This window comes from Seriola aureovittata, chromosome 16, assembly GCF_021018895.1.
Source record: "Seriola aureovittata isolate HTS-2021-v1 ecotype China chromosome 16, ASM2101889v1, whole genome shotgun sequence".
NCBI lineage: Eukaryota > Metazoa > Chordata > Actinopteri > Carangiformes > Carangidae > Seriola > Seriola aureovittata.
This window is the reverse complement of record NC_079379.1, coordinates 3,469,431-3,487,644: the sequence shown is the minus strand read 5'-3', so window position 1 is coordinate 3,487,644 and position 18,214 is coordinate 3,469,431. Positions and strand designations below refer to the sequence as shown.

The 18,214-nt window shown below is 39.4% G+C and overlaps 1 protein-coding gene across 1 annotated transcript in view; it reads left to right on the top strand.

Moving 5' to 3' along the window:
• The window catches only part of rnf19b (ring finger protein 19B), a 43,798-nt gene that overhangs the window by 15,186 nt on the left and 10,398 nt on the right, over positions 1-18,214 (top strand). The window contains exons 2-3 of the mRNA XM_056399191.1: positions 3,965-5,294; positions 15,561-15,760. Coding sequence (XP_056255166.1) covers positions 4,624-5,294; positions 15,561-15,760 — 871 coding nt within the window. The 5' untranslated portion in view covers positions 3,965-4,623. The remainder of the gene's footprint in view (positions 1-3,964; positions 5,295-15,560; positions 15,761-18,214) is intronic.

The following is an 18,214-nucleotide window of genomic DNA, read 5'->3' as shown; positions in this document are numbered from 1 at the left end:
GGTCATTGGATCAAATGGTAGTCCTGTGGGAGGACATGCACACACACACACACTTGTACACACACAGACAGAGTGTGTGTGGGATACAGCACTGGGTGCTTGATGCTTTTTGAGATAAGACTTTAGATTTTACACTATATTTTATATATTTAGAAACTGTGGGCTTTTTCACACTTACACATATTTTGGTGAAGACCCAGTTTGACCCTGAGAAGATGAAGGCGAGTGATGAGCTGCCATGGTTACTGTTGATAGATAGATAGATAGATAGATAGATAGATAGATAGATAGATAGATAGATAGATAGATAGATAGATAGATAGATAGATAGATAGATAGATAGATAGATAGATAGATAGATAGATACTTAATGAATGTGTATGTGTTTGTACAGTTTGTAGGTGTGTGTAAAAATTTAAATGTGGAAATCCTCCTCTTTTTATGGTTTGGTTCATAATGATCTGTTTAGATAAACACACTGACTCTATGTGACATATGGTACATATGTTATAAGTTACATACCTTCATTCCAACCTAGAGCTTGGGATTGAAGTTAGTCTCTAACATAAACATAGAAGCTGCTTTCTCTTTCTTTTATCAGTAACGTTTCTTCCTCTCACAATGTTTCTTAGCCACACCTGTGGATATCAGTGTCAGTCAGTCCAAACCTTTGGTCCAGACTGATATAGCTCAACACATATCAGATATATTACCATGATATTTTTCACAGGCATTCATGGTTCCCAGAGGATGAATCTATCATCCTTTTGTGTAGCACCATCATGAGGTTGACATTTTAAGTTTTTAGTGGAATGTCTTGAGACCTGTTGGATGGATATTTGGTACAAACATTCATGATCCCGTCAGGATGAAGTTAAGTAACTTTGATGATCCCCTGACTTTCTATCTAATGTAGCACCATCACCAGGTCAGCAAAGTGAACTTTATTGTTAATCAGACCAAACAACAGACGTGCACAGCCAGCTCAATGTGTCATGTAAAAGAAGTATAGATATAAATATATAAAAACATACTGGACATAATATAGACTAGGACATAACAAATGGTGCAACATGTCAATTGTGATAACAAGGTGCTCAAGTGGTGGAGACGTTGAATTATTGCACAAGGCAACAGTAGGTAAAACACAATAGCAGCAGATAAAAATACAGTAAAAAAAGAGATGGTAAACATTATAACTGTTTAACATCAACATGTCCACCACTGTCATTTTGTACACGGGGCTCCTAACATGGCTGTAGACTCGCACTTGTTACTTATCCATAAAGATGTAACAGCCATTTTTGTTATTACTGTCTGAGCTGTCTAACATCCAGCTGATGTGATGCCTGGTTGTGCTTGTGTACCACAGCTTACTATGTGTTCATCCTGGGTGCATTTACACTTGGATTTTTTACTTTTATGTGGAAAAAAATGACATTGTGGACACATAAATAACACATAAAAAGCAGCATCTAATATTGGTTACCAGAAACATCTTTTGCCTCTGTTATGGTTTCATTTCACCCAAAACATGTCAAAAACGCAAATTAATGAAACTAAGTTACTTTAGTAAATAACTGGGCCCTTAAAAGGGGTCAATCAAACAGAAGTATACTTAAAAAACAGCTAACAAAACTGACCTAACAAAACGAGACGGAAGGGAAACATATACTGATCAGCCCATTAGAAACACAAAAGGGGATAACAACACAGGCAGCACACGGTAACTCAAAGACAAAGAGGAATTAATTCATTCAACTTATTCAAACTGATAATTACAAAACAATGTAAACCAATAATAATACAGTGTAGTGTCAAAATGTAACAATAAACCAAAAGTTCTAAACCAAGCAAAGTTTGATTATGACTGCAAAGAAACCTAACAAAGACTGTGATAATGCTGTGGGAGAGTATTTGAAACCGTAAACATGTTTGAGTTTGTATTTTAAGTGTGGTGAGACTGGATGAATATTACCATATTCTATTTAAATTGTGTGGTTGCTGATACAGCCATCACAGTCTCCCATTAAAAACAATGTAAATGCACCATAAAAATGTTTCTTTTATTTACTTTAAAGCCAGTGTGAGCCATATTTTTATGTGATTATTGTATGTTTTAAGATATACTGAAGTCATGAGAAAAACTAGACATTCCTGGTGGAAATCAGTGCTGTCTATTTGTTGCTACAGGCCTTTCTTCTCATTCTCTGTAGGTCACATCTATAGGATTATAAATATTCAAATCCCACACAGACAGATTCGTCCAGTTCTCCTTATTCTTTCTGCAAATCTTTAAAAATAGATATCCAAATAAAATAACAGTGTGTAATCAGTTTTGTGGTTCCTGGGTTCTGTTTTCTGTTTGACCTGGAAATTATAACAGACTCAGACTTTTCAGCTTAGCCTGCAGGAAACACTTGGCAGAGCCAGTCTCTGTGTCAGCCGGCTGCTCAGTGACCGGTCAGCTAATCTGTCAGTGATGTGAATCCACAAACACGCACACATGCACACACACGCACAGGTTACAATCTCCTGAATGGTCTGACGTTCACTGGGTCAGCATTACCCCAAGTGTGTGTGTCTGTGTGTATGTGTGTGTGCGTGTGTGTGTGTGCGTGTGTGTGTGTGTGTGTGTGTGTGTGTGTGTGTCCTAATCAGATTTGCTGGACAAAGAGAGAGAAAACCTCCGTCCGTCTTTGTAACAAATTTTCAGGAATTTATGATGACGATGCATTTTTACATGTTTTCTTGTGAGTTTTGAGGGTTTTTTTAACCCATAAAGAAGCAAATAATCTCTCATCTGAATTTACAGTAAAACATGACATCACACAACAGAAACACATGTGAACTCAAAACATAACGTGCAACTCACTAACATAGGAGCTTTTAAGTGTCTCTTACACACACTACTTAACAGCGCACACAGCCTGTTATTGTAGCAGGAAAACGGGGTGTAAATATCATGCTTGTGTGTGTGTGTGTGTGTGTGTGTGTGTGTTTGTTTGTTTGTGCATACATAATTATCACTTTTCACTTTTGTGTGTGTATCCAGAGTTGTGTGTGTGCATATGGAGTGTGTGTGTTTGTGTGGGTGGCTGATGACTTTCAGTTAGTGTGTGTTCTCTCAGAGGGTTGAACAGGTCTTTGCACGTGTGTGTTTTTGTATGTTTTTTTTTTCATTTTTGCATTTGGTAATGCGTGTGTATGTGTCTTAATGTGTACTTGTGTGTTCATTTATACCGTTAAACATGTGTCTGTATGTGTGTTTTCATGCCTGTTCTTATTGTATGTATGTATCTTTTTGTGTGTGTGGTTTTACATCTGGTAATGTGTGTGTGCGCACATAGCTGGAATGTGTGTGCTCTGTGATTTTCAGTGTGTGTGTGTTCGTTCACAGGTCTGAACGTGTCTTTTTGTGTGTGTGTGTGTGTGTGTGTGTGTGTGTGTGTGTGTGTGTGTGTGTGTGTGTGTGTGTGTGTGTGTGCGGTGGTGACGCTCGCCCATAGTGAGTGTCACCATGGTAACGGCACTAGCAGCGCAGTGTGAAGTGGAGGAAGAGCTCGCAGTGCTCAGTGTCATGGCGAGAGACAGACTGGTTTCACATGATTACACGATTGGTGAGACCGGTTGATGATGTCACATACTTAACTGATGATTTTTAATGTGTTGCTCCATGCAAAATTTGTTGTTTTACAGTATTTCATTCTGTAATTACGGGTACTTAACACATACGTGTGTGTAACATTTATTGCATTAACTGGCATGTCTGTGTATTTAAATGTAATTAACACAGATGGATTGTGAGATCAGGGCCACGAGAGTTAATGATCAAATCAAAACCCAGGAAGAGCGAGGCAGAGGCAGAGAGAGAGAGAGCAGAGAGAGCAAGGGGAATAAGAGAGGTGTGTGTCATACTGAGCATGCTCTTTGTGCTAACTTCCTGCTCTCTTCTTCCTGACAGAAAAGACCGTTCAGAGAGGCCGGTATTCAACAAGAACGAAAAGAAGACGAGCAGAGGAGAGGCTCTGAATACAGCTGAATAGAATTCAATCCAAACTGAAGGATTACTACAACATTCAGACTCTACTCTGCTCTGTGGATTTTGATGTTACCTTTTCTTTTTTTTTACCCACCTCTGTTTTTAAAGAAAGAGAGTCATTCATTGAAACAGACGGTAATCTTTGTGTTTGACAAGAGAGAATCTTGAATGCTTGACCTCGACATCTGCCTGGGAGATGAAAGAGTAGGTACTTTTTCTTCTTTGTGAACCGTTTGGCCGCCAGGTTTGAGAGAAACTCAAGGAGCTGAAGGGAATTTTTTTTCTTCCACTTTCAACTTGCGCAGTCTCTTTCATTTTTTATGTTTGCCTCTCTGTTATCTCCTTCTGTCTTTTCCTGATAACGTTTTGTTTCTCGTAAGAAGAAGAGAAGGACGTGACAGACTGAAGTTTCTCTGCCAGGAGCCTGAATAGCATTTCAATTCTAGTTTGGCTCTCACAAGGGGACAAATCCTCCTTTGTGTGTGTGTGTGTGAGTGTGTTTGTGTAGCTCACTGTCCCTCTGTGATACATTATCGTGTATCAGGGGACAATAACCGGCCCTGTGTGTCTCCTCTGGGAAAATGGGATCAGAAAAGGACTCAGAGTCGCCTCACTCCTCAGTGAGCGGCGTCCCCAACCCTAAGTGCCGTGCGGCGGGCAAACGCCAGGGCCGCATCTCCTTCCACAGCCTTTTCCACAGCAAACGGGGTTCTCGGGGCACCAGGGGCCCCAAAGGAGCAGCGGCCACCCCCTTATCCCATCATCACCAATATCACCACACACAACAACAGCTCTTGCCTTCTGCCTTGAGCTCAGCACCCGCCGCAGCCTCTGCTACGCCCACAACCACCACCATCACAGCTGCTACCACCCCCCAGGACGCTGCCTCCGGCACCCCGTCGAAACCACTCTCATCCAGCCAGCCATCTCTGGGTGGAGCCCCATCCTCTGGGGAGAACAACTTCCTGGAGTGCCCCCTGTGCCTGGTGTGCCAGCCCGCCGACCAGCTCCCCGAGCTGCTTGGGTGCAGCCACCGCTCCTGCCTCTGCTGCCTGCGCCAGTACCTCCGCATTGAGATAACAGAGAGCCGAGTCCAGCTCAGCTGCCCCGAGTGCGCCGAGAGACTGGCCCCACGGCAGGTGGCGGACATCTTGGATGATGCGGCCCTACTGGCGAAGTACGAAGAGTTCCTGCTGCGGAGGTGCCTTGCCTCCGATCCGGACTGCCGATGGTGCCCAGCGCCTGACTGCGGGTAAGAAACTGTCTGTTGTCTATATTCAAGGTGTATTTCTATGACACTATCAAATGCATTTATCTGATCAGGTATCTTCGCTGAGTCAATTATATTCTGTTGATTATTTTTGTGATGAATCAATTAATCATGTTGTAGTTTATACAAATGCCATAAAATTAAATTCCAAAAACCAAAGACATTTGAGTTTCAATGAAACAAAAAATCAAAAAAAGCTTTTTTGCTTGACAAATGACATAGGCAATTATAGATTGAATCAATTATAGATTGAGTGTGCTGGGAAACTCCAGGCCTCATAGGATAAAAGATGATTTAGGGGTTGGAATTGACATTAGAATAAACTAGATCATGTTTATTTGTAATGTCTTTCAGGTGAGATTGAGCCTTCAAGTTGCTTGGTTGGTTGGTTTGGGCTCATCAGTGTTAAGTTTCAGATTTGTTTGTTTCCATCTTCCTGTTTCTATGGTATTTTAAAGTTATCTGATCCGAGATAAAGATGGCAAATGTACTCAACTGCATCACTGATTTTTCCCGGAATTGAAATGTACTTTATTGGCCTTGAGGGAATTCACCTTGTCTTGTCAAGGTGTTGAGAAAAACAAATAAGTAATTGTAAAAAAAAACAAAAACAGAAACTAAACTAACAAAAAGGGAAAATTTATCAGAGCCAGAGGCCTTTCATTATCTCTGACAGATGTTTGAGTAAATGCAGGGTGTGTTGCCGGAAGTCGTTTCTTATCTGTGAAAGAATTTATTGTCATTCAAGATAAGTTTTCAGAGGCTGGATACAGAAACAAAATTAGGCTTTATTAAGATTTAAAATGGGAGCAGTGACTGCTCTAACATCTGGTTATGACTGAACTAGTTGCTGGATGTGATGTCATATTAGTTTATGGAAAGTTTTCTACAGTTTTACAGAGACATTGTGCTCACCAACTTTTTCTACATTGCTAACAAACTGTTTATATCATCATCAGGCCAGAAGTTGTCTTTTCTCTTATTTTCTCTTCCTCTTTCACCCTCTTTTTCTCTCTGATGCAACAAATCACTCGCTGAGCTGCCCTTTTGTTTTTTTCCCCACCTTTTCTGCTAATTGCCTGGATTTCAGATGAATGGCATTGCCTCAGATTCCACATAAATGACCGTAGGCTAAAAGAACAGGAACCAGTGTGAGCTAGTCAGAAAAAGGCGGGTTGAGGAAGTTGAATTTGAGTGCAAGAGTGAAACTGTAACTGGGTTAGAGGGCTGAGAGCTCGCCCTGTGGTCAGAGAAGGGGAGAGTCAGTTGCGTTTTGGAGGAATGGCAGCTCTCGTCTGATTTTTGGAACAGATGAGAGGCGTTTGTTTCATCATAGAAAGCAAGTGTGATTCATTGTGTTTGTTTTTCAGTGTGTGTGTGTGTGTGTGGGGGGGGGGTGCAGATTTTCAGTGATATTTTTCTGCTGTGGTTTTGTACAGCAATACTGGTGCTGTCACAGGGGAAGGCCATAGTGTCTGTGTGGTCTGTATATACCTGTACGTATGCGTTTCTCTGGTTATTCCTGTTTCTCTTGCACCTACGTACAGAATATATATGATACAATATTTTCTAAATATTGTACATTCTTTAAACTACTGTATACATTACATACATAAATATCAGGAACATTCAACAGGTCTGTAGGCTGTTGACCGTTTCTGTCCTAAGGGTGTTGGCATGAGAGAAAATAGAGGAAATTCAAATAAATTCAAAATATTTTAATCATTCCTCAAGGGGAAATTTGAGGTGAGCAGTTTGCATATGCAAATACATATAAACAATTCATTTACATACATAAAAGTGATCTAAAATAGAAGCCAGTCTTAGAAAATTAAAATACACAAGAATTAATGGCAGTTGCCAATCCATAGTTGGAATCAATAATCTATAGAGTGTATAAAACAGGAGGGGTTCATCTTCTTCTTTTCATCTTTATGAAAAGTTGAATTCATTAGCAATAAAATGCAACCTTTTGCAATTCAGTACACTCAGTGGTTTTGCTGCTATAGCCTTATTTGGTCAGCAGCTTATGGTGGCTAATGTTAGCCAATGTGAGCAGTCTTTAGATGTTAACTGTCATTTATGTAACAGATAAACATTTCAGTGGTTTCCTTCAAAAGTGGAAGAAGAAGTCAACATAGCATAGTTTTAGTATCTTGGCAGTTAGCTTAGACTTTGTATGTGGAGGTGGATATTTTGGCCTTAAATGGACAAACAGGGAGATATTAGGTTATTAGGGTTCATCCTCTGGAGTCCATTAGTAACCAACACAAATTTCATGGAAATCTGGCCAATGTTTCCTAAGATATTTTGTTGTGGACTTAAATGCTAAAAGAAAAACTTTGACTTTATTGTAGCTCAAGATGAAAGGTCAAGTGCCACCAAAATCATCCTCTCCATCATCCTTTGGGGAGCATGAATATTCATTAAAAATGTCATGGTGAATTAATGAATAAACAGCTTTGGCTTCTGCTTTTCTGAGAAATATAATTTCCCGACTTAAGGTTTAATCAGGTTTGGTGCTTTCACTGTTTGTATCGAGAATTATTGAAACATTAGGGTCCAACATCTAGGGACCATGAATTAACAATAGAGATTTTGATGGAAATCTTTCAAATCTTTTTTGATGGATTTTGTTGTTGACAAAAATGCAGAATTTTGACTTGATAGTTGTGCCAAATGAAATGTTATGCATATAAATGACAGTATTCTCTGGAGAACATTAATATCAATAACATATTTTATGGCAGTCTGCTTTTAATCAGGTTGGGTGTTTTCACTATCTGTAATGTGTCAGACTGTGAGTCTCTGAGCGCTGAGTAACAGTGAAAATCCATTTCTGTGTTTACTGTTCCTTGTTGTGTTACTATGTGAATATACATCTATACGAGAAGAATGTGATCACTTTTATTATAAATATTGTTTTAGGTTTACATGTTAGTTTCTCTCTGCACAGGTTGAAGAGTATGATTCAGGCCAGATTCCATAGACAAAAGTTAAGATTTTAGGTTGAAGGTTCCAGTTAATCATGTAAGTTTTGAAGATCATGAAATTTAGTCAATACAAAAAACCCCCCAAAACCAAACTGTGTGTTTGCATCAGCAGTATCAAAGGAAGAGAGGTCACCACTGACCTACATGTTCACAGGTACGATTCTCTGACGGCAACAGTGAGTCACCCCCCACCCCCCCTTTTAAATCAGATAAGTTGACTAAGTCCAAATTATTATTCACCACAAACAGCCGAGGCTAGAGACAGAAACAGCTCCGTGTACACACACACACACACACACACACACACACACACACACACACACACACACACACACACACACTGCTGGCAGCCTCATGCTGTCTGACTGGAGAGGAGTCTTCCACAGAAACAGTGATTAAGTGTGAATTTCTCCAGTATTACTGAGAGTGGAGTGTTTACAGCTGACGATGGGCAGACACATAGTGTCTGTGTGTGTTTTGCATCTCGGCCTCACTTGTGGGAAACTTATGCAAATGTGACCTGGATTTTGTATGTTATCTTTTTTTGAAAGATATCCACCAGACAATGCACACATGTGGAGACAATATAAGTGATAACTGAGAAACAGTTCTCATTTATCAACACATAATCAGTGCCAGTTCAACATGTATGATTGCCTATTTATTGTTCATCAATAATATTCCACTGGATAAATTACATTAGATAAAAACAGATGATTGTTTGCACTTAACAAACAATCTCTAGAGTCTGTGGAGACCAGAGTATATAGGTTCACCAAGTGGCCAGGGACATGACTGTAAATTGATTATAATAATGTTTATTATCGAAATCGGATATGGCTAAGTGCAATATCCAAATCGAAGGAGCTGCAATTTTTTTGATAAAGGGAAAATGTGTCACATTGTTGTGCATTGTTAGCACCATAAGCGTTACAGCTACGTTGCTACAGAGACGCCCCAACCTACAAATCATATTCTCCAAACATAAAGGAACATGTTTGTTTGATACTAGACCAACAAAAATTATCATTCTTCATTTTTTCAGTGAATATTAATTGCAAAAATTACAGTCCAACTGAAATTGCAATATCTGCCAAAATAACCGCAAAACATTTTTTTTTTGCATGTCAGCCGTAGTAACTGATCAGTTAATGCTGCTTTAATAACCCTGTTTAAAAGTTTCACCAAGTGCTAATCATATTCAAAATCAGCATCACCTCAGCTAATTATATATGTTACTCAATAAAGACTTATGTACAGAAAAAAAACAGACCTTAGATTTTACTTATTTTATAGGTAAAATCATTGCAAAGCATAATCAAGAAAGAAAAATGTCAACACAGAAAGTCACACACATTAGCACGTCTTTAAATCAAATGGTCTCAGAGTAATGACGCTCTAAAGAGAATGTGAAGTTTGGAAGTGTATACGCTCCCACGGGCCTAAGGGGGTTTTAAAGTCTCTTTGCAAAGGTTTCTTGATGAGCTGAGATTCTAAGGAGAAAATACTTGAGAAAAAAATAAGCTATGGTACTTTAAGGCTACCAAAACATTCCTAATTTATTTTGCCAACATCATGAAATAATGTTATTGTTTTCTGAGCTGTGGGATTTCTTGAAAACTAGTCTTAAAATATGAAAACACATAAATCCTGATGAGCAACAGAAAAGCTCACTGAGAAAATACAATGAATCTAAAATCATTTTCTCAACAATTTAGAGAGATTAGGATATTTACAGCCGAGACAGTGACACTGAATCTGACAGATGCATCTCGTCACTGTCACAACACAGCTGTTCACCTCTGACCTCTGTCCTCGTCCGGCCAATGAGGTCTCAGTCTGTGTGACTGTCAGACCCCAGTATCCAGTGAGCACAAAGAGTGGTCCCTCTGCCATCTCCTCTGGCTGTCAGTTGCTATAGCGACTATCAATGCGGCATAGAGGGAGCGTTGCCAGGGGTAACAGGAGTTGCGACTTAATTAAACAGATCAATACATACTCACTAGACTTGCTGTATGTGTGTGTGTGTGTGTGTGTGTGTGTGTCACTGTTCCTGATTTTGTGCTTTTTTGTCGTTGAAGGACATGTAACGCCCGTTTTTGTCATGTTACTGTGAAGGTGAGTCAGAATGATGCACGTTCACTTCATCCTGGTGTTAATACAGCCTGCTATTAGTGTGTGTGTGTGTGTGTGTGTGTGTGTCTGTGTGTGTGCGCACGCGTGTGTGTCGTAACGCTGCATTTACAGGCTCAGCAGGCTTCCCAGGTGGCTCTTGGCGGGGCTGAGCGCTGACAGGACTGTCTGTGCACGTTTCCTCTCAACACACAGCATGTCAGCGCTCATAAAACTCCTCCGCCTCTCATCCTTCTCTCCCTGCCTCTGTCATGTTGCATTTTACATTTACATCTCGGCTCTTGATCTCACATACACCTCTTTACCTCCCCTGTATCTCCTTTTTGTTTTACTTATCTCTGTTCCTGTCTGTCTCTCTTTCTTCTCTCCCATCCTGGAAGCATCAGGCCAGATTCCTGTCTGCGCTGCAGTAGACTGCTGTGGTGGCAGCCTGTGCTCTGGACCGCAACAAGGCCCAAAGAAGAGCACAATCACTGTCTGTGTCTCTGTAGTTGTTTGTTTAGAGGATGGCAATGTACTATGGATTAATGTGAAATTTGGTACAGACATTCATGGTACAAAGAGGATGAATCCAAATTACATTTTGTGGTTTTGACAGAAATGTTGTGAGAACCATTTGATGGACTGCTTTGACATCCCTCATCAAAAAAGTTTATAAAGTTTACAAATACAAATCCATGTGTGATGTCATTGAAAATAGAGGAAGTAAGAAATATAAATAGTAAGAACTTAAACTAAGATGAAGAAAAAAAGGGTGTCGTGGCCGAACTCTTCAGACAAGGCCAGTAGATCTTCAGGTCTTCCGCAACACTTGCACACACTATGTAATGTAAATGTAATATATGTTCATATATGGGATTTCCATATATGAAATATTCATTTTTATTTTATATGTACCCATATATGAAAGGTTATTTATGAAATATATGAAATTTCATATGTATCTAGCCTATACAAATATTTACATGTACGTATGCTTATATTGCAGACAGATTTTACATAGATATAGATTCATCCCACAGCCTGTCAATATATGTTGATATTATAAACAGTAGAGTCCAAAAGTCTGAGACCACTTTCACAGAATGTCAAGTTAGGCATGTTTAAAATTTGTGAGAAATTAATAAGAAAAACTTAAATATGTAATCTTAACAAAAGAAAAACACAAACACATAATTTTTACATAGAAAACATATGCGTTCTATGTAAAAATTCATCACAGATATTTTTGATGTACATATACAAATTTCACTACGGGCATTTCATGTTACAAACTTATATCTTCATATGTCTAGAGGATGTATATATGTGATAATAATATATCCCATTATACGTGACATATATGGCAACATCACTCTTGATATAGGGAGATCTATGTCGTATATACTGCACATACTGAACTGGAATCCAACAAACTTTTTATATTCCCTCAGGAGTTTCCACCTGTTGATGGGTTACTCATCAGGGCATCCCCTTTTCTTTATTTGGGAATTATTGTACACCGTTATGTCCAGGTTCTTTTTTTGGAGTTTCTACATCAGCCCAACTTTCCTAATTTGCTATTGGTCCAGGTGCATTATTTTTACACGCGTGTGACCTCGAGTTCCCATTGAATATTCTTGGTATGTGTAGGTTTTATTGCCAGCCAGAGCCGGATGCACATTGTTTTCAGGTTGTCCCTTCCATTCTTGTGGACATGATATCTCAGTAACACCTTGACGGAACTTCTTCAAATTTGGTAAAAACGTTCACCTGGACTCAAGGATGAACTGATTAGAATTTGGGTGTCAAAGGTCAAAGGTTTTGGCCTTGTGAATGCAATATCTCCAGAACTCTTCAAGGGAATCCCTTCAAATTATGCACAGATGTCCACTTGGACTCAAGGATGAATTGATTAGACTTTGGTGGTCAAAGGTTAAAGGTCAAGGTCACAGTAACCTCAGAAAACACTTTTTAGCCATAACTCCAATTATGACAAAATTTCACACAAATGATTCATATTTTCTAAGACTCTGGATAAACAGAGATGTAACCTGGAACTAGTCTGAGAGGAGGAGGCAGACAACCACCAGGAGGTGACTCTAGTTTCTTACAGTATGATCTGATTTATGTTGCTTACGCATTTAACACCTGTCTCTAGTGAAATTATTGTTACATGCTTTCTGTTAACACGCATCTTAGTTTATTTATCACATGCATTCGTATAATTAGTTACACATCTTTTGTAGATTTCTAAAGATATACCACAAGGGCTATTCACATAGAGGTCAGGGTGACTTTGGAGGCAGGGAAGGGGTTAACAAATCGTCCGTCTGTGTTCATTACTCATCTGACAGTCTGCTGTTCTGTTTCTGTTTAGCAGAGCTTCCACCACAGCGCTGATGCTGCAGAAAAAAGCAAAACTGGCATCTCTGCGTTGTTGTTTCCCTCACATGAATTGAATGTTTATGTGGTTATCTAAGTATTCAGTGACGTTAAGTGACCCTTTGATTCCAGTTGAAAACACTATGGCTAGTTTATCGTTTCATCGTTTTAGAGGAACCTCAGCCACATTTTGCAGATTAGGTTAGAAAGCTTTTAAGACAGAAGTGATGTGTAAATCCTCACTGACACAGGGTGAGGTGTCTCTGCAGGGACGCCACTTCGTGTCTTGTCTTGTCAAACTCCTGTCTCCTTTGATATCCATGAATTTATCCCGTCCTGTCACTGCCGTTGGAGGAGGTGGTAATGAGGGACATGTTGGGGCCACCGTGTTGGTGGGGCGCCAAAACAATTACAAGTTTGCCGCGTTATCGCGTCTTACACTCGTCTCCCTTTTAACAGCATACCTTGGAAACATGACTAAAGTGCTGAAAACTGGCAGCAGCCTTGTTTTGTCAGAGTAGAACAAGGGCAAAAAAAGTTAAAGTCCCTGCCTGCTTTTATTGTAACTCCTCCAACATGTTTTCTCCCACTTAGCTTGGCGACAATATTTCATGACAGGCCTCCTTTGTGATTTCGCCAGTGATTGACAACCTCTTATGTCTCAGTTTTTCTCCCTCTCTTCAGTTTCCTTCTTTAGTTTTTATTGTTCCAAAATGTCACAGTTTTTCTGCCACTTTTACCACTATTTGCTTTAAAAATGTTAAAGGGAAAGGTTAGTCTTAGGTTGTATTTTTCATTAAGTTAGAAAAATGTCTGCACCATGTACCTCCACTATGGAGGTTATGATGATTTGGGTCACATTTGTGTGTGAGCAGGATGTCTCTAAAAACACAAGAAATCTTAATGAAATTTGGTTCAAAGTTAGGTACAAGTGATTTCTTTCATTCTTTTGTTTTGGTGCAATATATATGAACATTTACAGGATTTTCTAATGATGAACTGAACTTCTGTGGATGTCAATCAATCAATCAATCAATCAATGTAGTGTGTGCTTTACAGAATAAGAGCAATAAAAAACAACCCCCCTCACTCACACATACATTTACCCACAGAACAATAAATGACCAAGTAATAAATAAAAACAAAAAGTTTAGGTCAATAATAACAGGAACCGAGAAAACACTGAAGACTGGAAAGCAAAGATAACAATATAGTGATAAAGATGAAATAATCACATACTAAAACAGTATGAGTACAGAGTACATGTATTGAGGTAAAACCAGAGATAAAAGGTAGGAAATTAAAAATCTAATAAAAATGACGACAAAATAGTAAAGATAAAATGATAAAATAACCAGAAATAAAAGTGAGGTATTAAAAGGAAAATAATCCAGAAAATAATCATAGAATCGTCTTGAAATAAATAAATAAACAGAAAGATAAATAGATCAAATTTAAAATTCAGTGTCCTCTCAGCATCACTCCATCAGAGCTGTATCTTCACACACCTCATTCTGCTCCTCTCCATCTCCTCTCTCTTGTGACATCCATATTGATTGACCTCATCCTGTCTCTCTCCCCTTCTCCCTCACTGTTGTTACTAAGTGATTGCTCCATTGATCAAATCTCCTCTCAGTCTGTAGAGAGCTCTCAGGATACTTAATGTTGCCTATAAGTGGCCACATTGGAGATCTTCTTCCCTCGGAAACTCTTGCTTGAGTTTGCAGTCTTTCCAAAGTTAGGTCTCAGTTACGCAATGTGTTGCCAAACATGGTGGTTTGGGATTGAATGTTTCACTCAGTGTCAGCTTCATGCGGTTTCAAGAAAGTGCTGCAGCAAACAGATACACAGTATTTACTGTATGTCACTGGTTCATAACCTGTGGGCTGCCAAGGGGTTGCAAGTGGGCCAACAAATAATTCGCAAAACAGTACAATTTTGAAGAAAAGATGTAATAAATAAATAAATATGATATATTTATATCATTTAAAACAAAATTATCTTTAAAACATAAGAAACTCCATTCAACTCCTTTTTTTTCTTTTTTCTCGTATTAAGGCCTGTCACTGTGTTAAGCCAATGACAGAACTCGTTGTCAACAGACGGACCACCAGAGTATTAAAATGGATAGCTGCTTAGCAACAGAAGATTTAAAACAAAAAAGGAGTCAAGAGACAAAAAATAAGATCTGGTGGGTCTACTAGTCTCAGCAACAAAACGTTAATAAAAACGATCTTGTGACTCTTGTGGTGCATATTTTAGACACGTGAACTACTTCTTGAGCAGAAATATTTTAAAATGCAGAAGAAAAGCTCAGTTGAGGAGGAAAGATTTCTTACAAAATGTTTTCCCTCTTTACATATATGAATTAATACAACAACAAAAGGAAATGAGTCTTAAACATTTTACAGGAACAAATTATTTATTGATTATAGTTTGTTTTGTTTTGTTTTTTTTACCTAATTGCAGAAGATTTTGGTCACAAGCACTCTAATTGGGTTTATGAATTGAAAAGAAATCAATCACTACCTGCCCACAAACCGTTTAGCTTTGCTTTGAGCGAAAAAAAAAGTTTGATTATTTTGGCTCTTCCCAGTTTTCGCGCAGACCGTCTGGGAGGTGTTCAGACACCCAGCACTTTCATATTTCACAGATTCGTTTGATTCAAGTTTTAATTTACTGCAGGAGTGTTTGTGGATTTTTTCCTTCAGTTCCTCATTATTGAACTCTCCTCTCCCTGACTGCCACTTTCACTTAGGTTTGCCGTCATCGCCTCGGGCTGTGCCAGCTGTCCCAGGTTGGTCTGTCGCAGAGAGGGCTGCGGTGCTGAGTTCTGCTACCACTGCAAACAGGCCTGGCACCCCAACCAGACCTGCGACTCCGCCCGCCAACAGAGGGCGCAATCCTTGCACACCCACAGCAACCACTCGCCCAGCTACACGCAGGAGCAGGGGCCCGGTGAGAACCTGGACTACACACACACACACACACACACACACACACACACACACACACACACACACACACACACACACTCAGCCTCTCTAGAGAGTGAGTGGATCAGAGCCAGACACAGGTGCCATGGTTTCACACAGACACACATTGTGCAGATGTGTGTGTGTGGGTGTGTCTGTGTGTCTGTGCGTGTGTGCTCGGTGCAGACATAAACAGACAGATAAAATCTTCTCCACCAGCATTTCCGACCTGAAAATATATTTCACACCTCTATGAAGTCGGCGAGCCTCGGTGTCTCTGTCACTCAGCCTTTATCACATGTCGATCCGCTCAGTCTGTCAGAGCTGAGTCAAACTCGTCTTACGTCTGTTCTACCAGCTTCAGATCCCCAATCGTTCCCACAGCTGGGGAAAGTGCACCGCGTTCAATCAAGCATCAGACACTATTTATATCACAGCTTCTCCACTTCATAGTTTCATGACTGCAGCACTGTGCATCCTGTCATTTAAAATGTCACTGTAACATGGCTCAGTCTGAACTTCCAGTTTGGTGAGGTTTACAAAAAGACGTGGTGGTTTTAATTTACTGACTAAAGTTCATACACACTAATTTTAGTCATCAAAAATCATCCACCAACCACAGAAAGAGATATGAATAGCTCAGCTCTGTTGGCGCAGATTAAAATTATAACACGCAAAGACTGATTTTGAAGTGCTTTTGAGCAAATAATCAGTTTAAGATGCGACTCTAAAAGTTCTTTCCAGCTCTTTTAAAACAATAAAAACTTTGAAAACAGTTACAGAACATTTGAATTTTAGAAAATCAGTTGTGTTCTTGGAGGAAATCTTTCAGATCTGTAGGCTCTGCAACAAAATGAGGGAGTGTATTATTAAATAAAGTTAAGAGAAAACATCTTGTGACTTTTGTGATGCATGTTTTAGACACTTGTGAACTGCTTCTAGAGCAGAATTATTTTAAAATGGAGAAGAGAAAAATACATCAAGATCAGTTGGAAAGGAAAAATTTCTTCTAAAATATTTTTCACTTCACAATTTTCATCACCACAGAAGGAAATGATCAAATTTTTAAGAATCTTAAAAATGTCACAGGAACAAATGATTTACTAATTATATATATATTTTTTTTTTTTTTTTTTTTACCAAATTGCAGAAAATTTTGGTCACAAACAGTTTTAATTGGGTTTATGAATTAACTATCACTAACTGCTCACTTACAAGACATGCAGTGGTGTCTATGAAATAGCATCATGATTTATGTTTTATTTGAGCTATTTGTTAGTTTTGTTATTGCTACATAGCTAACATCAGCATTAACAGCTGTTTACAGTTAAGAAGAAACTGTGTGAGGTCAGCAACAAACTTTTTTTTCTTTAACTCACCAAGAGTTGTCTCCAGTGGTGGAAAGCAACCCTTTTGTGTTGCCTCTATTTCCGTCGCTTATTTTCTTGTACTGAAGTTAGCATGCTAACCAGCTAGCTCCAGCCTAGCCAGCCTGTCTTGTCACTTTCCGATACCGAGTCACTGTAGCGTCCAGTTTGCCCTGAAGAAGTAGCTGCTCAGAGGACGTATAATAATGTGAAGAAAATATAAAGCTACAGCCAGGAGATGGTTAGCTTAGCTTAGCATAAAGACTGGAAACAGGGGGAAACAGATTTTAGTGTTGTTGTAGTGATGATAGATGTAAACATAACACACTACAAATAGGCGTGCTGGTGCGTGCAATCATTCTAAAATGTGTGTGTTTAATCACATTTTGATTAAAATCTATGAAGTAAATCCCTCCAGCTGTCCTCAGTCATTCCTCTCTCTCTCTCTCTCTCTCTCTCTCTCTCTCTCTCTCTCTCTCTCTCTCTCTCTCTCTCTCTCTCTCTCTCTCTCTCTCTCTCTTCTTAATTCACCACTTGCAGTCTTCCTCTCTCTGCCAAGTATTCAGAAGACAACAATCCAGACGAGCCAAAACTGACTCATAAAACAATCCAGGCCGCTCCCTCCCTCCCTCCCTCCCTGTCTGTCTGTCTGTCTGAACCTGCTGCTTAGTCAACTGGATACAGATCTACAGAGACAGAGAGGAGACGACACGGCAGGGAGAGATGGAGAGATGGAGAGAGCGGGGGAAAAAAAGAAAGAAAAGAAAGGACAATAAAAGAGAGATGAGAGGAAGTGTGTTAAGTCGTGTCAGCAGAATACAGAGTACACAAACAATAACAACTACTCCTACACCCAGACAGACACACACAGCGCCCACTTCAAGAGTCTCTTCAAGTTAAAATGCCAAAATGCCCTTTAAAGAGCAGAGAGCATTCCCAGCATCCGAAATTCAAACACACACAGTAAATTGACTTTTTTTTTGGCTTCTTGGCTTTCTCTCCCTTAAAATGCATTAGAGGACAAAGTGCTGCAATTGTTCAATCCATTACTCTAATGAGGTTTGATTTTG